At 42.1% G+C, this 25,217-nt stretch overlaps 1 protein-coding gene across 6 annotated transcripts in view; it reads right to left on the bottom strand.

Annotated features, from left to right (window-relative positions):
* LOC306841398 (acetylcholine receptor subunit beta-like) overlaps positions 1-24,222 on the bottom strand; it is a 48,408-nt gene extending 24,186 nt beyond the window's left edge. For 2 of the 6 annotated variants that reach the window (XR_013781494.1, XM_079371279.1), the window contains exons 1-10: positions 23,944-24,222; positions 21,100-21,503; positions 17,519-17,652; positions 13,091-13,135; positions 12,377-12,486; positions 10,226-10,334; positions 10,001-10,145; positions 9,731-9,916; positions 8,089-8,312; positions 3,898-4,073 (exon numbers count right to left, since the gene is read on the bottom strand). Coding sequence is in view for 5 of the 6 variants with exons in the window: in XM_079371279.1 (XP_079227405.1) it covers positions 3,898-4,073; positions 8,089-8,312; positions 9,731-9,916; positions 10,001-10,145; positions 10,226-10,334; positions 12,377-12,486; positions 13,091-13,135; positions 17,519-17,652; positions 21,100-21,160 (1,190 nt within the window). In the remaining variant the exon portion in view is untranslated. Of the gene's footprint in view, positions 1-3,897; positions 4,074-8,088; positions 8,313-9,730; positions 9,917-10,000; positions 10,146-10,225; positions 10,335-12,376; positions 12,487-13,090; positions 13,136-17,518; positions 17,653-21,099; positions 21,504-21,881; positions 21,989-23,222; positions 23,325-23,943 lie in introns of all 6 variants that reach the window. The other 4 variants (XM_079371280.1, XM_079371281.1, XM_079371282.1 and 1 more) reach the window with 4 other exon arrangements.
* Positions 24,223-25,217: the final 995 nt, after the last annotated feature.

Below are 25,217 nucleotides of genomic sequence, written 5' to 3'. Positions count from 1 at the left end.
AGGAACCTTTGGCTTGTGTCGTTTTTGGTGCCCCCTAGTGGGCAGCAGTACTTCCTCTCTTTTTTGCTAATCGAGTCTTGAAAGTGAGTATGAAGCGTTTTCTCACGGAGCAACCCCCTCCTGCTGTCTGCTCACAGCCAAACGTATCCCTTACTGTGAACCTGAAGCCTTCGGAAAAGTCCGGAAAGTTCACAAATGTTGCTTTAACGTAGCACTGGAGAAGGAACTCGCAGCATTACTCATCAACCTTTTTCCTGATCTGTCTCCCACCTGCAATTCTGTACATAATCACACCGAGTGTCCTTGAGCAATAACACATTGATTTCCATTAGCTGCCTCCAGTCGAGCATCAGACACAGAGCTCTAACAGTGTGTTACCTTTAAGTAGTGATACAGAACGCCTGTCTCTGCTGGACAGCACATGCTCAGAACTGAAACTAAAGGTTGATTTTGTTTTTTATGTTTTTTTTTATTCTGTGCATTCAAACATTCGTGCAGCTCCTAAAAAAAGAAAACTGAACTGCTCCACAGGGACAAATAAAGTTTTTTTAATTGAATTGTATTGAAATGCTTTAAGTTATCCATCATTGTGTTCTTTTAACACAGAAATGTTGACCTAACTGTGTTAACTGACTGACTAACCTTACTGTGCAGGGAAGGAGCAGAAAACACAAGCAAAGCAAGCATCAAGGACAAGCACGACATTGATTAAGTCAGAATAGCTTAAAAGGAAGAGCAGGGGAGGAAGAGGGTTAGCTGGTGAACACTGACTTTGCTACAATTGTTAGATGGTAAGAAGCAGCGTCTCAATTGTCTGTTCTTTCAGAAGTTCTCAGAGTCCGACTCTTTCCCTTAAAACTCTTGTCCTCTCCGACTTCGACCTCGTCACAAGACACTTGAAAATGTGTCCAATAAAAGCTCGTAGAACAGCTGCACTGTGGCTTCTACGAACAGCTGTCTTTTTTATGAAACACCTCCTTCACATATTTATTAACATCATGAAAAAAAAAAAAAAAAAACTCCAGATAGGGGCGAACAGGTGAGGTGGCTCTCCACCAGAGGGCAGTATGACACCGTTTCTGTTCTTAGAATATTTAAATGAGGCGTAAACTGACAACCAGGGCAGAGCAAAGAGCTGCTTTGTATTTCATGGAGCAGATTGGGAGTTTATGATGCAGCGCGCCCGTTGCTGCTTTTCCTGTGTGTACATGTGTGTGTGTGTGTGTGTGCGCGTGTGGCTGTTGAAGAGGCTGTGACCTAAGAGAAGAGGAGCCTCATCAGATGGAGAGACGGAGAGACAGGAGAAGGAGTGAGGGGACTATTTGGCCCCCTAACCTCTCCTCCCTTTCTCTCCTACGTGATTTAAAGTCGCACTTCATCAGCGAGAAGTAAATGACTGTTCAGGAGACTAATTCAACTAAAACTGGCTGCTGCCAAGACATGCACTAAACCCAATTAAGAGTGTGTGTGAATACGTGCAGTCCCTACAAAGATACTGCTGTATCATCAAATCGCTCAAATAAAGAATCCGCCCTCCCCCCCCCCCCCCCCGTGCTAACACCCAGATGAGCAGCGTCCCGCTCTAATGTGTAGTCGTCCATTTGTGCGGGTCATTATTATTTTAGCAATGATTCTCTGCCACCTCTAGCCTTCCCCAGCAGACAGATTTCAGTTCTCAGAGGAGGTGAAGACAGATAGAGAGGCCGCAGACTGTGAGGAAGCATTTTAGTGTGTATTAATAGAGCAGCTGGGACAGTGGCTGCCTAAAGATGTCACACAGTGGCTGTTTTCCTAAGATGTACAATTCCTCTTTTCACCAAATTCATCTGAGCAAGGTGACCCGTTTCCTTTGTACAACAAATAGAGATTACAGCTGCACTGATAGAATGACTTTGTTGCCAATTTAAGTGCAAACTTTGGCTTCAATCCAGCTCCTTCCTCAACAGCTTAAGGGCCATCAAACTGTAAAAGTCAAAGAAGGGAATCATGAGACTGGGTTTCACTTGAGGTGTTTGGCTTCTGAAGCTAAACGTCTGTATCAGAGGCTGTAAAAACTTCACAAGAAAATCTTTAGTTTGGCATTTATGAGCAGTTTTCAGTTTTGAATGTTTCTGTGGAAATTGCAATCATGTCCTGAGTCGGAGCTGAAGCCTGACAAACCGTTACAACGTGCAACCTGTTAGTCAATAGAGTCGAGATTTTTTTAAATCTATGCATAAGTTATGTCTTTAAATAATGTAAGTTGATGTCTTGTTATAAAAATCCAACCTGGTACAGTTTTTACCAATGAAGAAATGAGCAGTAAAGACCAAAACTGTTGTTTCAAGGAATTTCAATTCGTCTTTGTTGGACGTTATCATGAAAGAAATTGGGAATTCTTTGACCCATTCATCAGAAATGTTCATGAATTTTCAGCAACGTTTGTATTTTTGTTTTTCCTTTCGTTTAAACCTTATGCAGAAACTTGATTGTTTTTCAGTACATTTTAGAATTTACAGACATTTTCAGAACCTTTCAATAGAAATGTTCCGGAAGCTTCTCAGGAACGTCATCAGGAATCCAATTTACAGTCATGTTCAAGGATTTCTGTTCTTGGGAATTTTTGGAATACTGTACTTTAATATGTTTAACCAGTTTCAAACATTTTAAATACAATTTTGCAGAATTTTCATATATTGAATTTTCTTTTATTGTACATCTTTTATGACTTTGGTTTTAATCCAAAATTTAACCTTAACCTTTTTAACATCCAAATCTGCTTACAGCCTAAACTGCTCTTTCAAGTCAGCTGACTAGGGATTTGCACAGGGCTCGAGGTCTCAATGCACTGGACGCTGGTTCAACTGACAGTTTGATGCAAGTCATCCCCTTCGCTCTCCCCCCACATTTCCTTTCACTCTTTCACTCTTCGGCCATAACTATCGACTGCTAGCAGTAAAAATGCATGAGCTTGGCAAAGAGGTAATAAAACTGGGAACAAGTAGACTTTCAAAGGCGGCGGTGGCGACACTATCTCCCGATCAGATCTCACTTCCCAACAGCAGCAGAAAAGGACATCCAATGCAGTGTTAACTACGAGCCTGAATGATAATGCACAATGATAGTTGAGAGAGTTTGGAGAAGCTATCGAAGAAAAGGTGCGACATCAGCACGAAGCAAAAAATGACCCTGAAGTGTATCAACATGAGTCATGGATATAAACCATAGATTTGAATACAGATCAGATTAATTGGGAGATAAAAATACTGTCCTATATTTAAGGTGTTGTGCTTGGTTAAGCTTATTCTGAGGACAGAATAATGCAGGCATTGGGCAGGCGAGCTGACTTCAAAGATAACCTGCTACAAGAACCTGAAACTCTATGAATAATAAACACAGGAAGTGATACGTAAACCAGAAATTGAATTTCATACAGCTTTCCAACACTTTTTTTATTTATTTTTTTAAATCAGTCTCCTCTAAATGTATTTATAATCACTTCGACCACATAATGTTTTCAACACGCATCACAGCTGCTGTTGTGGATTAGAAAACAGGTGAGCACATAGTTTAAAGGTAAAGCCGTTACTGTACGCTTCTAATTCGTGAAGGGTCAATCACAAGGCTTACATACAGAGACAAAAACGTTATACTTACATTCACACCTATACAAACAACTTTGAGTCGCCAATAGTCCGTGCATGTGTTTGGACTGTGGGAGGAAGCTGGAGTACCCGGAGAGATGCCACACATGCACAGGGAGAACATGCAGACTCCACACAGTGAGTGATTCAAACCTTATCTCTGTGATAACACCGTGCAGCCTTGTTTAGCAGGATATATTGAAAGGCGTCCTGCTAAATACGTTTCCAAAGCACCAGTGTAAACACCTGGTATGACCTTGGATGCTGATCTCACCTGTTGGGTTTGGGGAACAGGAAGGACGAGTCCGGCTTCCGTATGAAGTATTCATCAGCGCCTTTGCTGATGGTGACAATCTTTTTCTCCCGGCGAGGCAGGGTCTCCAGCGAGAGGGGGATCTCCACCTTCGGCCGCAGCATGCACAGGTACGGAGGCAGCATGTGGATGAAGACCTGAGAGGAAAGGAAAGATGAAAAAGCAGCTTTAATAAAATCTGGGGTTTTTTTGCACTTCCACTTTTTACTGACTTTATTTGAATTCATTGGTTTCTTCAGAGATTATTACACTTGCTGCAACATTTATTTCTGTATAATCCTTCTCATCAATAATACATTAAGAGACATTAGGTTGTTTAAATGTGCTTCATACTCTCAGTCGATAGCCTCTGGCCTCTTCGAGACCTCCAAAAAAACTCTTCCCTGGTAATAAAAATCCATTTGTTTTGATTCCTGTATCCATGATTTATGGGACAGCCGAGATGCGCTCGCCCTGTGTTCGCCTACTAAGTGTGAGAAATGAGTCAAAACGTTGCATTTAGCAGTGAGATAACCTTTGAGAAGAGTCGCAGCTGAATGATGTGTGTGGGGAAACCAAATGGGTAATGCATTTCAATTCCTCCATGCCTCCTCTCAATGTGTCCTTGAGCAAAGACTCAAGCCCTCGAGTGAAGGAAGCGCACTCGTACTGGACAGCGAACAGATGTGTACGACTCAAACAACTGTCCGGTAAAACTCGAGGAAAGTCGTGAGAATCCTCTTTTAAGCACTTAATCGATGTTCTTTGGCTTGTCGGAGGAAGTTGACTCGCAGATAAAACAGAAAATCATAAGCCTTGATCAATATCATAAATGCTGTTTGCCTCTGTGAATGGCTCTTTTATCTGCGCCTCGGAGCGCTGGGATATCCTTCTTTTGAAATGACTCTTGGCTTGCCCATATTGACAGATGGACGCCAATAATAGCCCATCGGCGAGAATCATGCCGTACTTTAGCTACAATCGAGATGCAATAAGAGGTGAAGCAGCTTGGCTTGTTTTGCAGTTTCAGGGAAAAAAAAAAAAAAAAAAAAAGGGTCGACTGGTGTTTATCTCAAATCTCCTCAAATTTCTCCTAAACTCTTCTTTGTTGGGCAGCAGATGGACCAGTGATTCAAAGACAGACTCACAGCTGCCGAATAACGAAGGCTCTATGACGTGGTGATAAAGTTGAGTGTACCTGTCATTTTTAAACTGCACAAACGTCGGGGGCCAGGTTTTGTTCATTTATCGGACGCTTTTATCCAAAGTGACGTACGATAGAGAGTAAGTAAAACAACAAGCAAGGGTCTGGAGAGGAGGAAACAACGTCAGTGAGAGCAAACAAACAGCTTTAAGTTCCAACTGGACACACAGGTGACGACATGCAGGACGTCAACAGCTGTTCTTTAGAGCTCTAATCAGCATCAAAACCATCATCATCATCATTAATACATTAAGGTTCGTAGGTATTTAGGAAAGAGCTGGGTCTTTAGCTTTTTCTTAAAGGTGAAAAGAGACCGAATGGAGTCACCACCGGGGGGCGACAGAGGAGAGGAGTCGAGATAAAGACTCAGGGCCTTGTGTGAAGGTTGGATCAACTGTTCTCAGCTTTTCAGTGAAGGGACAACTGACCTACAAACTAACCAACTTTGAAATCCCATAAACCAGGCTACGAGCTGGGAGAAACACTTTGTAGCAGATTCCTGGATAAGCGGAGTTGAAATCAGCAACAAGAAAACAAAAAAACCTCTTGTTGTTTGGAGACAGGTAAAACTTGGACTTATGATCAAAGCTCATGTGGTGATCGTTGTGAAATTTACTTTACTGTAGAGAAGGACGTTTAAGCTGCAGGCAGAACAACTTAGAAGGACGCCAGATTTGTCACACTCGTCAGGTGTGTTGCTCTGAGCCACATTGATAAACAGTCTGAGCTGTGATCCAGTGACACTGCACGACTCGCTCGCTACATCTCAGTTCCTGCATTGTATCCCTCTGTTGCCTACTTTTGGGTGACGGTGACTAATGTGATCACGGGTACATTTGTCTTAACATCAAACAAAACTCCTTCTTCTTGTATAGAAGAGCAGCAAATGGACATGATTGTGCAAGATCGCAACAACTTCACAAATCAAACTTATTAGACCAAGTCAAACTTATTAGACCTGCCACAACCTGCCACGTATAAAGCTGTGAATAAGACAGATAAAACCGCTCCATGGAGCGCTCCACTTTATCTATTAAGTCCTTAAATCACAACGATGGCCGCTGTTCCTCAGTTAGCATTGCCGCTCTGTGTGTTTGGGACTCTGGCAGACTGGAGCTGAACGCACAGCGATGTGATTACAGCGGCGTAGAACATCCACAGAAACATCCAGACAGAGATGAATGCAGCTGAGAGACTTGGTTATTAGACAGAAGAAGGTGCTGGAAGCAACCAAGGCTGAACTTGACACCCCAGAGGACCCTGCTAAGGTGACCTGAGGAGAAAACTCAGCCCTGTGGGGCTTCTCAGAGATCCATGGGCAGCCCACTTCAGGGTTAAGAGACAGAAATTGAAATGCTGGAGGGAACTGTCAAATTAGAGATGGTTCAAAAAGAAGCAAAGGCAGTGAACACGGTGGAAAAAAAGTGTCCTTTTCTAGCTCTTAAAGCTGCATACTGTAGATGGAAATACATATGGAACATTCAACACACTTTGATTAGTTATCTTCAAATGAGAATTAGTCACTGTCAGGTCAATCACATTTAAATACAGATTGAAAACAAAGTTAAATACAAAACTAAAATAACATAAAGCATGTTTGACTTTCAGCACACCAGGCCTGCTGTAGTTGGTATCAATCAGATGCAGCATTGAATTAAAGAAGGAATACAGGAAATGGAATGTTTAAATGGACCTGAGCTTCATAGAGTATCTTCTGACTACTCAAAACACTTTTACACCTGAACATATACACCCATTCACAGACTGACACCGGAGGCTGCTATGTAAAGTAATCCATTCATACACATTCACACGCTGCTGCTGCCACCGCGTCTGCAGGAGCAACTTGGAGTTAAGTGTCTCGCCGATGGACATGTAGGAGTGGGGGAATCGAACCAACAACCTTCTGGTTGACATCTGACAGGGATGTCAACCAGATGGATTGGATCGCAGATAGAAAACAACAAAAAAACAAAACAATATTTTTAGGGTTCATTAGGGTTTTTTCCCCCTGCTCCATGTAAGTATCAAAACATTTTACATCCTTAGTGCTGACTAACTTCAAATTTCACAATAGGGTAATTCCATGCCAAGTGGTCCCCCCACCTCACCATCTCAGATTTCAATGAAATTTGCGAGGCCAACACCAATTTCATTTTTGAAAGCCCTTGCGAAAATGCAGGTGGGTATTGTCATTTTCAGCACTACAAAGTACACAGTCACTGAGTAAAGGCCTCCTAAAACACCAGTCCACTGTTTGGGGATAAAAAATGGGAGTACTATAACTCAGGAACTATACCGCCTGCAGAGCAAAAATGTTGCACATGTTTATTTCAGCGTACACAAGTACCAACTTGTGTACCAAATTTCATCAAAATCTGAGATGGTGAAGTGGGGCAGATTTCTAACATTGGACCACTTGGCATGGTATGAACTCATATGATTTTATTCACTGTAACTGCTAAATTCTCCCAGATGTTCGTCCCATCTCTGCAGCAGAGGTTTTCACGTCAGTCATTATGTGCTTCCACCAGCGTCCGCTGTGCTTCCACTGTTTAATTTGGTGATGGAAGGCTTCTCTTGAGCCTCCTCTCAGTGTCTCCTGAGCCCCCAGGGGGTCCCAATGCCATTGTAGCTAATTTGACCCCTTTCAATGTTCCAACAATAAGGTACCCTGACTTTGAGCAGCTCTAATGGATTTTCCTTCAGGAATTGGATTTAAATCTCTTTATACTTCACCTTTGTGAAGAAATTTCTTGTTGAAGATTTTTTTTAAATATTCCCTTACTAAGACCTTTTACAACAAATTAGTTTCATGATCCCCATTTAACATGCTATGTAGATATATTAAAGAGCACAATAGATCCCATTAACTCTTACACGTCTGTAGACCTGAGTCAAACACTTTGAAACGAGAGATTCCTCCCTAAGTTTGTATGTAAACGTGAAGGTGCATGCTGGGACCTCACCATGCGGATCCATCTGGGCATTTGGTGGGTGTTGGGCGAGCGATGATGCAGGTTGAGGACGACCACGCTGAGGATGACGGAGAACGTGACCAGGATCATGGTGAACATGATGTAGTTGACGATCATGGGGACGCCCAGGGAAGTCTCTGGGATCTTATCAGCCAGCAGCAGCAGAAACACAGTGAGAGTGAGCAACACATTGATGGACAGTCCCATCTTCTCTCCTAGCGGGGGGAAGATAAACAACAGTTTATGAGTGATTTTTACAATACGATTGAACTCATGAGATCATACATTGATTATATACTCTTGTTGAGGGAGTAACAATTACAACGTGTTCTTCAAGGTGTTTTAACTCAGTCTGTTTTATCAGGACACACTTTGTTCCTCCTTTAACTGTGAGATCTGCAGCTGCTCTATGCAATTCGCCAGTAATGACACTAATGGAAAATTGATCTCCTGCTGTAAGTGAAGCTGATTGGCCAGTAGAGCACGCTCTCCCAGGTGTATTCCGTGATCACTTTCAAAACTGTAACTCTGATTGGCTATATTCAGTAGGTAATGAGAAATTGAGGAGAATTAAGGCCCGGCATGATATTGAGTAACCATCAAAGCAGAGGTACATCGTGGAACATTAATACAATGCTTAACATGCCCACAGACCTCTGGACAGACAACGTGAAGAAAATTCAGTAGCTGTGATTAGCTATGAAAGTGCGATGCAGAGCTGGCTAAACACTGAAGCTTCATTCAAACATGGCGACCTTCATGCACATCAAACATTCTGCACCAGTCAGAGATTTGGGCCATTACCTACTTAGACTTTCTTTATTGTCATTCAAATTTGAATTTTACAGTGCAGATTAGAACGAAACTTTGTTATTGGCTTGTTGTAGTGCAAGATAATAAAAAAACCCCAGCATGTATTAACAGAAGGTAAGTAGTATCTTTAAAATAAGGTGAGATATAAATACACATAAAAACAAAACTGTGTTTGAAATGACTATACAGATAAATATATTGCAAGTTTTTTTAGAGTATGTTGTATTGTCTTATTTTGCAGGTCAGTGAGGTAATCCGGTTGTGGGGGTTTGAGGGGGAATGAAGGGATTATTTTTGTGCTTAAAAGTTTTATGGCCTGAGGGAAGAAGGTGTTAGAGAACCTGGATGTTCTGCCTCGGAAGCTGCGGAACATCTTCCCAGAGTCCAGCAGCGAAAACAGACCTGCTGCGGTGAAAACCGACAGACTGAAGGAATTCATTCACACAAAAATGAATTTGAGAGAAATCTTGTTTGAACTTGTGAGTTTGATCAAAGTGCAGTCTTAAACTGATAACGGTCAATATGTGACAGGCTGATTTCTATTTCCTTTATTGAGGAGTTTATTGATTTACACGTGCTTTAAACCAATTAACTTTCTAATCTGAAATTGAATCCCTTTGTGTCAGTAATTAGATAATTATGTGATCACACGTTTTAAGCAGACCACACAAAAAAGTGGGAAATAAGCGGTTTCAGAGAATGTTAACAGGGCAATCAACGCTACATTAAACATAAACATTATCACTGTTACTAACAGAGCTGTACCCTAAATGTCCACATGAAACCAGGTTGTGTGGATTAGTCTTTATTGTTGATGTACCTGCATCAGGAGGCAGGTAGAAGTTAAAGATGGCGATGATGGTGATCAGGATGCAGGGGAGGATGATGTTGAACACATAGTACATCGGCTTCCTCTCGATGATCAGGTAGAAGGTCATATCCTCGTATTTGTCGTCATTTACGTTCTTCCTGCTCGGCTTGTGCGTGATGTGCCACTCGCCGCCCTCTGCAGAGATATTTGAAGTATTTAGAAAAAAAGCAAAAAGATGATCGAAGTATTAATTAATCCCCCCTGTTGAGTGCTTCTCACCACTGTAAGCTTCGTCCAGTATGATCTCCTTGATCTCCTTGCCGTTCTGGTCCAGTGCGTACTGAATGTCGATCTCTGTCGAGTCGTAGGTGTATGAGCGGAACTGCATGGTGCAGTTCTGCCAGTCAAACGGAAAGTATTTTACCTGGCCACCGAAACAAACAGTGGAAGTGTCAGAGAGGAAGAGCAAGCCTGACTTTATATGGTGTATGTGTCGTTGTTCACCTGCACTCCACATGAGCTGAGGTAGAGAGCGGGGGGAGTCCAGGTCACTCTGCCATTATGATAAGCCTGAACGTGGACGCGCAGGGCCACATCGAACGTCCCGTCATTACTGCAAAAAGATAAAATATCAGATGAAAAAAATCTGAAATGACATTGTAATGATCTAATGTTTGAGGTTATAAATTATTCAGTCTCTTCCACCAAACTTTCTAGAGGGGCAGAACTTCTTTGATGTTTAATATGTCAATGATTACCTTACTTAATAATCATTTTGCTATGAAACAGGAAGTAGTTTTTTTCAGGGGCTTAACATACGTGAACAGTCATGAAACCTGTTAAAATACAGCCTATTTGCAAAAGGAAAAGATGGATTTAGATTTCATTGGTGGGTGGGACTAAATGACTCATTTGCGCCCCCTGCAGTGTTTGTAAAAAAAAAATCAACCATCGCAGCATGTTTAACCTTGGATTTTGAAAATTGGTAGGTATATATATCATGCAAGGACCTCCAAAAAAGCCTCATAGAACAATATCAAAAACTCGACAGGAAGTCCGCCACGTGCAATTTAGTGAAATGGCTCAGACCAACGAACTATGTTGTTCTATTGGCTCTAATATGTGAATGCTAATTTGAATGTTTTTCCACAGTGAGAAGAAACAACCTCAATACAGATCATTCAGTGAGACAAACTATTCTGTTGTTTGTTGGGCTATCCCTGTCAGAGATGTAGTCTTCCTGTGTTTAAATAACTTTGCTTTCCACACAGATGACTTTATGGATGAGGTGAAAAAGAAATCAGGCGAGTAAAACTTTCCGAAGAGGTCACAAACACAGATCAGGATGGGATTGTCAGAGAGCAGCCTCCAAGATCGCTCATAACTCTCACCGCCAACTCTGCTGCATGTCGTTTAACAGCAGCATCCCTCAAACGTCGCCTGAGGACTGTGTTTCATGCTGTCCTACCTTCCACTGAACGCTGCTGTGTTTTTGACTGCCAGAACAGCACACCTCACTGAAATACTTAAAATGGCCTGGATGAAATGGAGGAACTGGGAATACTTCTTGGGACACTTTAATGTGCTTTGCTAATGTTGGATGTATACAGATTAGCTTTGGTCGTGAAGCTAATAACACTATAGACAACAGAAGCATCAAGTCAATTAAACGCAGATTTAATTGTCTGGTGTGTTAGGTTTTTATGCTTGCGTCCCTCTTTAAACTTTGTCTTCATTGAGGTGCTTCTGCGAGCATGAGCAGCGTTGGTCATAACCATTCAGAGGAAGTTGTGAATGCTTTTGCATTAGCGTATACATGTGTGTGTGTGTGTGTGTGTGTGTGTGTGTGGTTCCAAGTGAGTAGTGCCATCATCTCAGTTTTCAGGGAGACATGCTGCCTAATTGCCTATAAAGTGTTGATGGAGCAATGGGTTGTATACAGTGGAGTTAATGGGAGCGTGTGAGTGGGACTGAGATTAAGGGACAACACTCACTGTTCAAAGTATCTACTCCCCTCCAGTGAAAGTCAAAGCTGTGGAATGCCAGCTCGAACTCTACAATCCAGTCGTTTGCGATGCACGACCAAAGCTCACCACCTACGTGCTCACGCTGTGCGGTCTCAAAGTCGGACGCGACCTGAGAGATCAATCAGGGAGTAAGATCTGTGTGACAAAATGGTTGAGTTCTATGTGTTTACATTTTCCACTTATGGCATCTGTAAAGGGGTGTAAATCATTCTGCAACTCAAACCATAAGCTCTATAAAAGCTATAGATCTGTATATCTGAAAATAGCAACCATGTAACCTATGGAGACATCACCATTGCCATATTTTTTTTATTCTGACGTTCTCTCCTGATGCTTCTAGAGCGACGACTGAGCACTACTGCTTGTCCAAATATTAGCAGAACCAAAAAGCCCCCCCAACTATCACACACTGCACAGAGAGCAGACCGGATCAATAGCGAAAATTACAACTAAATACGGTGAACTCGCACTATTTAACTTGGCACAGCATGTTGAGTTTTCAGAAAGTCAGGGAAGCCATTTATTTAAAAAAAAAAAGAAAAAAAAAAAAAAGCCTGAATATGGGAGAAAGTGACCAGTGGTGCTGATTAATGCATTGCCTCTCTATGAGTGCAGTGCGTGTGCTCACTTATTGATGAGGAGGATGTCAGGCAGCCAAACCTTCCCAGAGGGGATGCGCATCACCTCGATCCCGTCGTGCTCCTTGGGATTCCAACTCAAGCGATAATCTGTCCATTCCTGTCGAAACATTCAAAAGTGTTTGTGATGTGTTTTAGAGGAAGTTACACAAAAGCGCACGGAACAGAGCAGGAGCAGGAGATACACGGAGAGCGACAGAAGGAGGAAAGTGCATCTACAAATGTAACTAATTTGTCATTTCATCAGTTTATTTGTCATTTTCCCTCTGCTGTAATTAGATTCCACAGGAGTAATTCCCCTGTGCATTTCTCCTTGCATAACAAAACACAATTTGCATAATGTTTCATCGTGCATGTACTCTGCAGTATTAAGACTTCTCCAAGTGTTCTCCTCTTCTCATTTGCGTTCCTGTATTAGCACTGAGCGGCACATGGAGAAGGAGGTCTGGATGTCATTGCAGTTCTTCAGTGGAGCTGGCGCCATGGATGACATGAAAACGTAATAAGGGATTCAATTATTGAAGACAGTGTTGTGGGCTTGCCTCCGAGCAACTTTGTGTTTCAGCAAAGAAAAGAGCCGCTGACTGATCACTCACACGCCGTTTGCAAATACAAGACATGGAGGCTCGAAACCCAATTTGTAACCTCAGTGGAACAAAAGTATGGAAGGAAAAGTGCCACAATGTGTGAGGAGACAAACTTACCAGATTCATGACAACAATCGTGCTCATTTCTTCTTTCTTCATATTCTGGAAGTAAAAAGAAACGTATTTGTTAGTGACACTACGACTCTACCAACTGAGCTGACAACAAACATGCCCACAATGTAACTTTGCAGATTGAATCTACCTGAGTGAGTGACAAGCTTTGTCATTAAACAGCTGAAGTTTCACATTTGAATGGTTTTTACAGATCCGTGCATATTTTTTATTTCTGAAATAGTTTGGAAAATTGCTTGCACGTGTTTGTTGTTTTATTCTTTGTTCGTTTGTCTGTTGCGTTTTATTTTTATTCATATTTGTTTTCTTCTCTGTCCGTTCCTTCAAGTTTAATTTATTTTATCTTTTCAAAAAGCTGCCGGTGGAAAAGTGTTGCAGACGAGCACATGTGCTAAAACACTCAAATCAACGCATCTGGTTTGTCCAATCTAATTGCTATGTCCACATCAAATGAACTTTAAATACAAATATATATGTTACTGCAATAGTTAACATTTCATTCTGTGCAAAAAGTTATTTATTTTTCTGCAATATCTATATATAATTTATTATGCTACGACCTGTGAATGCCCATCTTACCTGAAGGAGAGTTACTTTTTAGTTCTTTCTCTGTTGTTGTTTCGCTTTAAGGTGAAGCCAAATAATGTTGTTCTTATGTTTTATGATGACAATAAAGACATTTTATTGAAAGTTTCGGAATTATTTTCTTCTCGGGCTTTTTAACTGAAAGACATCCTGTAGTGTGAGCAAATTATTATTGTGTCTTTGTTTGAACTTTCTTTCATCCTATCGATGGTTTCTAGAAAAGTAATGACTGCATGAGCACTTAAAACTAACACAGTTGAATCTAGGGATGTAACGATTCACTTAACTCACGGTGCGATTCACGATCCTGAGTTCACGATATGATTCTCTCATGATTTATTTGAAGAGAATCGGGAGGTGATCGGAGCTTCTCGTTGTGCTGTCGATTGAACGCTACATCATGTTGGTTGTGTTATTTGTGAAGTTCTCTGTCTTGTTGTAATATTTGCACAAACTTTTTATCTCATCTGTTACCTTCTCACCTCTTTCATTTTCTGTCTCGGGGGAAGCAAAAAAATGCTCCTGCGGACGCTCACGATATCACTGCCATTCATTTTTCCGATTCGAACCTTGAAACCTTTGAATCGATTTTAAACTGCCTCACGATTAATCTTACTTGAAATACGGCCTCTGCTTGTTGACCGGAGCTTGAAACCAGAGAACTAAACAGCTGATTCGACTGAGCGGTGTGTTTGACAGACATTGGACACACATCAGCTGCTTCCAGGACAAAGTTCATGATGTAAGCTCCGGGAAGGATGTTTGTCTGGACACTCGCATATCTCCAAAAGTGTGCACCTGTGTGTGTAATGTGCATGTGTGTGCATGCGATTGTGTAGTTAATGTGTGTAGGCGGAGCTTCCCTGAGCCCGGCCTGCTATTTAAAACACTTGGAGGAATGTCAGAGAGACAGCTGGGGCAGGGACATGAGGGGGGGGGGGGGGGGGGGGGGGGGGTTGTGGCGAGAGGGAGCTGGGTCTCTGTCTCCCACTTTCACACACGCCTAAATTTCTCATCACTGACTCGTACTTCCTGTTACTGTTTGAACACACCTCAGCTTGGGGGATGGTAATGAGAACGTGGCTGTTATGCAGCTGAATAGTTCTGGGCAGAGGCGGAGCATCCAAGTGGGTCAGTTCTCAAGATCGTTCCACTCCAGAACTTATCGGCCCCGTGTGACTTCCTCTCCGGAGTGGGACTGACCTTGAGAGGCTGTGTAAGGAGCATGCTCACTGGAGCTGTGTATGTAAATGTGACAATGTGCTGGTGTGTTGGGGGGTGCATACGGTACAGTACATGTGCTGCAGAGAGAGGCCAGGGGGAAATTAAGAAACAGATGAAGTGACCTGCTCTGTGCATAATGTGTGTGTTTGACTGTGTGCACGATTGTGAGTTTGCTGTCATGCAGTCAGAGGCTATTTAAAAAAAAAAAAAAAAAAAAACATTACCCAGCAGTGCTTTAAAAAGTTGAATGACTTTGTTTCATTTTTATCTCAGTAGCAGAAAGCAGACTTCTGGAGCACCTACCCTCTGGACACATGTGAATTAAAAAACCTTTTGTGCTATATTTTATCGCTAAAATGGCTAAATGTTGTCATCCTGTCATGTGGGACTTCTGGGAGTACATTGGTCCTCAGCTATGGAGGTCGCTTGAAGCTTTTATAGAGACATCTGTCAGTGGGAATCCGTCTGGATTTTTAAATATGTATCTATCAGAGACAGCGCTGTTCCTGAGGCGGAGGAGCCTCAGATGTTACAGTAATGAAACCCAGAGAAATGTCAGAAAAATGTCAAGTCATAAAGGAGGAGAATCAGTGGAGATGCAGGAGTCCTGGAAGGTTTCCTGTCCTGACTGTCACATGGATCTCAATCTGAACGCTCACGTCAACTAACCTGCTTATGGTACAAATGTCTGAAATCAACAATAGGACTAACATGATCATGAATGAGTCAAAAAAGTAAGATCTGACATGGTTTTTCTTTCCCTTAAATCTTACATCATAGGGTTTTCCACAGATGATTGCCTTTAAGGGCTGCCTGCTCAGGGTCGAAAAAAAAAGGACGGCAGAATTTGTCATTTAATCCTCTTCCCTGTGTTGTTCGGGGCTGCTTCTCTGATTGTACACCGAGTAATGCATGAGCAACAGCAGGCAAGGATGCAACATTTACAAAACCAGTCTCAAAATGTCCTTTCAGAATTGACTATTAACGAGGATTTAACCACGAGCCAGATTACCCATTGTCCCCATGGCTCCAAAAAAGCAGCAAATGGAGCTTTCAGGTTCACAAAAAAGAAACGGAGGTAACAGCTTAAAAAGCCGTTCATGTATAGAAACGTCTCGAGAGCCACCGACAGACGTTAGAGCGCAGAAAGGTTTCGAGACGGATGCAGAGCTGGCTAAACGCTGAAGCTTCTGTGTCTGTGACAAGGCATCGACTCAAGGGAGGAACTCTCTCACTTGTTTTGAATTTAAACTGTAGAACCCATTTCAAACACTAGGTGGCAGACTAACATATTGCTCCTTTAATGAAAACAAAGATTTAACACACTTACACTGAGTAAAACATTGATTTTGGTGCAAAACTCGGAATAATGTGAATCAGTGAACTTAAACATGAGTCATTTTATGCGAATGAAGGAGTTTGGTGTGCAACCGAATTTCAATTAGGAACAAATCATCGACTCTTCTACGAAATGTTTGAGCTGGGTTCCGAGTAGGTGAGGGCGGCGTTGGTTTCAGTTGGTAGAGTGGGTCGTCTCTAAACTGGAAGGTTGAGTGTTCGATCCCCTGCTCCTTAGGCAGCTCACTGGAATGTGTATGAGTTACTTCTGATGGTCACTTCACATCGCAGGCTGTGCCATCAGTGTGTGAATGTATAGGTGTGGCCTGAGATGTAATAGCCCTCTGAGTAGGAGAGTAGAATTGAGCAGAATATAGAAAAGCTCTATACAAGCACAAGTCCATTTATCATTTACCATATGGAGAGCAAAACAATAAACACATAGTGCTTATAAGCTATGATGCTGTTCCTCATGCTTACACAACACCAGTGTTTGCAGCTTGTCCCTCCTGAATCCAACATATAAAAAGCTGTTTTTCTCCATCATTTATAGGCAGGGGAGGTATTTTCCTCCACATTCACTTTTTTAAGTTTTTGGTCGAAATTGTCTTTATTTACTGACTGTTTTTTTTAATCAAGCCTCTCTACCTCATGCATGCACGAGCCCACACTCAAAGCAGGAGCTGAAATCTGCCTCTGGACCAATGGAGCTAGTGCATGTAAGTGAGGGGCGGGGCTTTTGAGGGAGCACAGAGGGGGAGAGGGTGAGTGAATATGGAGAACGGAGAGGGTGCTGCTTTCAAAGTCATGCTCGTTTTCAAAAATTACCTACCCTGCATTTAAATCGGGACCAATTCATCTGATCTAGCTTGAGATTGATCAGACTGCATCAAATCAGCAGTTCAAAGGTCAGCATGCGTTATAAAGTTGGTAAAGCGTTTTATTTCATCATCTTTTTATGCATTTGCAATGTTTTTTTATCGAGAATGTTCATTTTGACGTGACAATGAAATTGCTGAATGTGCAGCCCTCGTCACTGTTACTATGATGTAAGCTTGCTGAGGTGCTGGTATTAGATTTATTCTTTGACACTAGTATAATATGACTCGCTTTATTTGGACCTTTATAGCACGAGATGGAAAAATGTCATCCATTTAATTGAGTTCACAAGCTGCCTTTTTAACATATACTTCACATCTGTCACCTGCCTCATCGTCTGGTCGTTATTGTCATTTTGTAAATGTGTGTTCGGGTCTAGTGCCTCACCAGTCCAACGAAGGAGGAAAGGATCATACCGATGCGAACCACCACCCTCTTTTCTGGGCTTTCTGCCGGCCGTACCTTCAGGTTGTAGTTAGAAAAGAGCTTCTTCACCAGAACATTCTCTGCATCGGTCGCACCTGTAAAACATGGATGGATGATATCACATGAGCAGTTACAACTTCAGCTAGACGCAGTCTCTTTAATACAGCCAACTCTCTGTCTGTGGTCTCTGTCACTGATTACTATTCACACCCAAACACTTTGAACTTCTGCAAAACCCATCCTGCTGATGACACGTGGGGCTGAGGCTTACTGACTGGCAGCTAAGGTGTGCTGTGCGTTCAGATATGAGCAACAATGAGTCCTGCAGCTAAGAGCTGAGTCAACAGAGCACAGCGAGCAGATGCTTCACAGAGTTAGTTCAGGCTGAGTCGCACAGCAGGGGCTATAGCCGGGTTAGCTGTGGCTAGCTAACAAAAAGAAATGAATCAAATGTGTAGAAATGAAACAAACACCTGGTCCTTCCCAAATAGAATCAAAAACACATTTACTGCAAAGAAAATATTTGAATTATTTTACCAGAATTAGCAGCAGGGGAAAAAGAATGTTTGTTGGGTGAGCGTGCTCTCAGCCTTCCATGTAATGCAATTTCAAAAAGAATGAATGTGGCCAAATAAAATGCAAATAAATCACTAGAGGAGTTGTGCAAGCTTCTTTGTGGCTTAATTCAATGCAGGATGATTATGAATTAACCTCCTGACATGTTGTGCGTCACTTTTCTGCTCCGCGTCAACATGATGTAAACACAGCTCTGACAACAACACAGCTGGCGGGACTCACGCTTCTTACTCATTGTAGACAGTCGTAACTCAGAGAGATGTTTACGCAGGATGTATTTCTGCTTTATTTATGTGTCAAATGTCGACCACATTATTTTTCTCAAAAGAAATGGAAAAAATGTTTGACAAAAGTTCGATAGATTTTCACTTGTAATTACACCACCCACACACTAGGAGAGGGGGGCGCTAACGCACCTTTAACTTAAGTTGCCAGCAGACGTTAAAAAGCAGAAGAATAAGATGACATACAGCCAATCATGTTGCAGGCATATGGATGGGCGGGCTAACAAATGTTTAGAGGGGAATGGAAAAAAGTCGAAAAAGTCTGCCTTCATATCTGAAGGAAATAATAATTATAATAGTTTCACATGTATCATGATTAATATCAATATGGACTGATTTCTCTCATTGTGATAAAAGTGCATGGCCGCACTAACATCAACATACTATAGTCATGCACATGGATGAAAATGCCAGTGTGTCTCCTGCAGACTTTAACACCCATAGGATGTCACAGACGTGTCTTACAAAAAAGGCCTTCTAGGTAGTGAACCTACCAATGCCCAAATGCTGACACTCCTCCGCACACACTATTTGGTTTTAGCTCCACCGATTTTTCTCTCTAGTATTAGAAGGTTAAAAGCATTTATAAACGGGTGACGCCACATTCATCACATTTGGCATGGGCTGTGGGCCCGGCAGGATCTGACCTGACAGGAATAAATGGCAACGATCTCCAAGCAACGCGGCCAGGCCGAATTAGCCAGGCACAGGGAAGCGTGGCTCAGCTGCTGTCAAAAGCTGGAATCCAGTATTTTCTGTCCTCAACTGATTTGGTAAATAAGTCCCACAAAAGGTAAATTAATAAAGATCAGGGGAGGTCGAGACCATGCTCAAGGTAAATGTTGAGCGTAAGAAGGATGCTGTCATGACATATAACTGACGGCAATGAAATACAGAGAGACTGTGTTTGAAAAGTGATTTAAGAGCCTTCCTCTTCTGGAGCCGCTTTGATAACAGACCCATCAGGAAGTGTGAATGTGGCACAGTTCTTTCTTTTTATCACATAGTAACTTCAATTCAACTGAGCGCACAAGTAGAGAGGAGATGAACACAGTATTACAGCTGACAATGCCGGGAGTGAAGTTTTATATGAGCTGTATCTGTCTCTGAAGAGAAACAGTGGCCAGTGATAAAATAAAACTCCTGTGGACGAGGAAGGCTTGGATTCCTCGGAGGAAGTTACCACCATGAGGATGCTTTATCGTTCAGGTGCGTCGTAATGTTTTTGACCACTGTGACAAGTCTTTTCCTCACACATATTTTATTATTTATGTTCTAAATCTGACTGTGTTTTTTTTTTTTAAAGCGAATTTATTACAAATGCAGGCCCGATCAAAAAATGTGATCAGTACTTCTGTTGTTTTGGATTTTTTTTAAATGTCTGGAACATTTCTGGCCACGTTAGTCTTTGCATTGAAAGGTTGATTTGTTCGAGTGATTACGAGCAAAATTCCACAGGATCCGTTTGTCCACGCCGCACACTCTGGGGCTGATTGCGCTCTCTCTCGTTGACGCTCGTATTTCCACGCACTGGAAGCGCCACTCTACTTCTGTAGAACTTATCCAGTTTTGTGGAAGGATCAGAGATTTTCTGAATTGGAAGGCGTGGCTGATCTGATTCACGAGCAGACGCGATGTTACTGGTTGTCAGGAGGCCTAAGACCCGCCTCTGGTCCAATCTTTGCCGTTTCCAGCATGGAGACCAACATCCATTGGCTTCAAAAGTCCCCTTCAGTCACCAATGGGTGACATCACTCAGGCTTCGTCAGTCTTCTGAGGAAACGACGGAGGAGAAGGAATGCTTCCATTGCTTTGGAATCTGCAGGCTAGTCTGCAGCTCCGTTTTTGTTCGTAGTGCTTTACCTCACCAACCTCACGATCAATTTAATGGATTGCTGTTAGATGTGGTTCTTACAATCATGTGAAACTGATAAACCTGAGGGACTTTTTCATTTCAGTTCATGCTGTGATGTTCATGATTTCATTCGTCATATAGAATATAAATTAATATAAGGCGTTGTCATTTGCAGAGGATCGTATTCATGAATTATTTGTCTCTGTTAAAATGTTGAGACTCTCCTGAGGTGTCGTCTTGCGGGGAGTCGGCAGCTTTCTGGGTGTGCAAGCTCGACGTGTGGAGGCTTAGGTCCTCCAAGAGGGCGGCCCGGGTTCAAGTCATTCCCCACTTTCTCTCTCCCTGATTTACGACTCTGTCAACCCATATCTACCATAAAGAGAACAAAAAGCAGAATATCGCGATCCCCAGTATGGTGATACGCAGCGTCGTGTGACATGAAACTGAATTCTGTCGGCTGATGGAGTTTAAAGCTGAGGGTCGTTCTTTTCATGAATGTTAAAGCAACATCATCATCATCAGTATGAGTGATGTGTCTGAAAACTCTTTCACTTGTGCAACACGTGTCTTTTGAATCAGTAAAGCTGAGTCAACCGCTGCTTCTTATCAAACCAGAAGAATAACCACCAGGCCATCAGATGTAACTAAAGTAACTGAAGTCATACGTTGTTCCTTTATGGTTGCCTCTGGTGTTACTCTGGTTGACTTTAGGTAATGTTTTCTGTTTCCTGTCACACTCTACATGTGATATTAGTGTAGTATTAATGGAGGGACCGTTATAACCATAACTCAGAAACATGTGAATATTGTGTTTGCTCGTGTCTTACCTCCCAGTGTGCTCAGGCAACAAAGGCAACATGCCAGCAGGATCAGATTCAGGCTTCTCATTTTGACGCCGGCCCCCCCCCAACCCCCCTCCGAGTCCAAACAAGGTGTCTTCTCCTCCAAACAGATTCTCTTGGATTAATCCAAAGTGTTTTCTCGTCTTTTTCCTTTCCCCTCTGCAACTTTTGCTTCCTTCAGGTTGGACTGTTGTTGTCTGTCAGTCAGGCTCGGCCTGGCCAACTGCTGCGTGCTCCGATTACATCCTCGGGGAGGGGAGGGGACGTTTCACACTTCAACCCCCCCCCCTTCAGCTCTTGGCTCGTGTGGAACAGGGTTTACTCTGCCCAATGAGAGGCTATTTACTCACAGCTCGTTCTCATGCTGTGGCCGAGGGTTCCAGACAGGTCTTCAAAAAAAAAAAAGCACAAGTCAAATTAAATGAAAGACTGGTGAGGTACAAGAGAGGTAAGCAATTTACACAACACTCAACAGCCTGTTGAGACAAAGCTGTATAATCTATTGAAAGTCAGAGAGAGTTCCAGAGGGTTGGGGGTGCCACACTGAAGGCTCTGCCCCCCCGTAAGTCTGCAGGTTGGTGAGGGCAATGGAGAGTCTCTGGGACTGTATCGCTTGATATTATCCATCTATTTCCTTAAAGAGGCTACATGTAGCTGTGTCACATGACTAAATTGTGTTTTAGTAAGAGCGTGGTTAACTGATATTCAAGATGAGACATTCACTGTCTATCTGTGTTTTCTGTATAACTTTTTATCTTTTGACGAACCCGGGTTCGACTTTCCGCTAAAGTTGCAGGAAGTGGCGTTCCATGCGCGTTCTCCTCGACGTCCTCCTCACACAGCTCTACTTACGGAGAGCAACAGTTGTGCCTGCCTGGATGAAGAATGAAACTTTAAGACGGAATCTGTTATCTCAAATAAACGAGCTGGTAAACACAAGAAACCAAACTAAGTTTTATCTGTAGAAGCGCGTCGAGCCAAACTAGAATCTGAGCGGCGTCGGGCGAAGACTCGAGTGAACACGGGAGAGCTTTTCATTCATGGTGGCTTCAGAGATGGCTTCACGTCTATTGAAAAGGTCTGATGATTCCTCTAGACCAGGCGATCTTCTCGGCCCATGAAGATGCTCGTTTGTTGACGAGCACGCCAGCGAGAGCGCGCCCCAGGATGCTGCTGCAGTTCGCCTTGCAGCCTGCGGTGTCACTGGACATTATTGAAAGTGACATATCGCCCCTTTAACAGTATATCGTGAAGGAGGGTACGTGCACGCATGTCAGGGTTTTATCTCACACTGTGCTTTGAAGGTGTATCGCTCAAACTGCCCTCAATGTTAAAAAGTGCACGGCCGTCTTGTCCAGTCATCACTGTGATAACAGAACACGTAGAGGTGATACAACCGCCGTTCTTCCCACAATATAACGCCAAGTTGATCAACCGATTTAACTGATGTGTTCTCTGAAGGGCCCTGCAGTAAAACACTTCCATCCTCCCTCAATCCCTTTACTCATCCCCTCACGCCACTCTGCTCTCACTCACACTCAACGGACGTCCACGCCACCGTCGTTTACGATCCACCGTCACTGCCATTTGGCCTGCCTCCAATTTAATTACCATTGAAGCGAACTATTAACAGCTAGCAGCAGCCAGCGTCACACATCAAATCAGTGGTCATGAGGGAGTGTATAAAGCCTCTATTGGCAGTGATTCAAATGACAGGATGTCTCCCTGAGCCAGCCTGATAGATTACACTTTAATACAGAGGGGAGGGAGGTAAGTTCAAATAGATTGATGTTCATCATGGACGCTTCTTTTCATGTAAGAAGGAGGAACAGACGACATGCAACAGGTGTATGGTAGCTGGATGATTAGATCCCTGTAAAAACTATTTAAAGTGGATGGCGGAGATGATAATTTTATTTTACTGCAAAGTGTACGCTCTCTTTGATTGTGCTGAAGATGGATCAGTGTAATCAGTCTGTTTACTTTAAAGCTAATTATCAGATAGGGGATCAACATACTCTTAATGTATTTTTTTTTTTAATTAAAAGTCGGCCAACTCAGTGTTCAGACGACAATTTAAGGCAATCACACTTCAGCACTCTTTTTACCTGATTGTAAAAGCTGACCGAAGAACATTTGAAGGTTTGAAAACGGATCATGGCGGATAATGTCAGGAAAACTTGTTGGATCAGGTTGTCAAGTTTTTCACACTAAATGGGGGAAAAAACACGGAAAATACAGATTCCTGTGATCAAATGTTGAAAAAAAGCTTCCGCACTAAAAATCCAGATAGACTAAAAAATGACGAAGTAATTACTGATGAAGAAAAATGAAAATTCAATAAATATAAAGGGGGAAAAAATAAATCAGAAGTGTAGATCCAAGCTGGACGTGTATTCACTTTATTGCATTGTTAGCATTATTTGCTGCTAATGGCTAAAAGGCTAGTGTGATTGTATTCTGACAATGCAACACACAAAGTGTATTCATATGATGCAATATACATATTAAAAACATTTCAATGGATTTGTTGTTAGCTAAGTTTGTTTTGCGAATGAAACTTGTGAATATCCACAGGTTGGATAAATAAATGTTCTGCCTGTCAAAAGTGTTCAATAAATACAAATATTTCAATCACTATGACTTCACGTTTGAGGGGCAAGATATACTGGTATTCATAATTCACCTTTATTATAGATCATTTGGTGTTTTAAATTGTACAATGAGGTCTTTATAGCCTATTTTAAATTGTAGTTTTCATCAATATACTTCGACACAGAGTCATGCCAACTGAAAACCCTTCATAGAATACACATAATACTCACTTACCTTACTCTTTTTGAGTGTTTTTTCTTCCTGGTGTCCACAGGGCAGTTTCGTCTATTCACTCCGTAACTTCACGTCCACGTTTTTCACACACTGACGTCAAACGATGTTTCGAAGTTATTCCGTCCAAGCTGGCTATAATACATGGCTACATGCAAAACATAGCTGTTCATAGTTAATTCGACATATATTTAAACTAATTCTGAACAAATATGGGCTAAAAACTGCTCAGGATGTAGCCAACGTGTGCGTGACCAATTCCCTGGCAACAGTAAACTCCCTGTTTACTTCCACAGAAGCATTATGGGAAATGTATTTCTGAACAGGATGTTAAACAATCCCAGTGAAAAATGTAAAAATTAAGGACTTATGTTGTAGGAATAACACACAAAAACTCTCAATAGACCTGGGTTACAATCATACAAATATATTAGTTTGTTTTATTCAATTATATCCAATAATACGTCTCCCTTGACTTTGTGTAAGTTATTATAGAAATAAATACAGATCATATTGCAAATGCAGAGACAAGATTTGGGGATAATAGCGTGTTGAGGGAGGGGGTTAGGGATTAAAGGGGCTAAAGAGTAAATATTTGGGAAAGACTGTTTCCTTGAAGGTGTCCAGTAAATGATTGGCGCATGCATGCTTGTAGTCCCTCCTGGCTGTGATCCAAGACCTCAACCGAGAAATTTAAAAACTGCAAGTCCCATGGTTCTCTGTAGTCCCTTGCAGCTATTTTCTCTAGATGATCCATGGGTTTGGATGGCATATAGCAGTAGTGTTATTCCACCTTTCCAGCAACAGGGGGAGTTATTGCCCCCCAACCACATTTGCATGGATATATTTATATATATTTATATATAGATATATTTTTTTTGCCCCATTTGAATACAAAAATAGTGTCATTGTGGCTTTGATAGCTGGAAGACTGATGACTCTTTTTGCATTTGGAAGACAAAGAAGTAACATAACATGATGGTGATTTCCTTCAAATCTTTTTTGGAAGACTTTATCAAATATCTCAGATCGTCCATGCAGAAAAAGAGCAAAAAATAAAAATCCCTCAAGGATTGATCACAGAATAAATCACCCACAAGTTGCAGACATGGTTATGTGCGTGTTTTAGAGAGAACCAGATTCAGAATGAGCAGTCCACACTCTGCAAGTGAGCCAATTGAAATCCCGTTAAGAGATCAGAGGTCAGGTTTATGATTTTGAAATGTACTTCAGGATTGTAGGGGAATGGGAGAAACAGGTCAGAGCGCCAACCGTCT

The sequence above is a fragment of the Symphodus melops genome (assembly GCF_947650265.1).
Source record: "Symphodus melops genome assembly, chromosome: 20".
Taxonomy (NCBI): Eukaryota; Metazoa; Chordata; class Actinopteri; order Labriformes; family Labridae; genus Symphodus; species Symphodus melops.
Note: the sequence above shows the minus strand (reverse complement) of the source record. Positions and strands in the feature narration are given on the sequence as shown.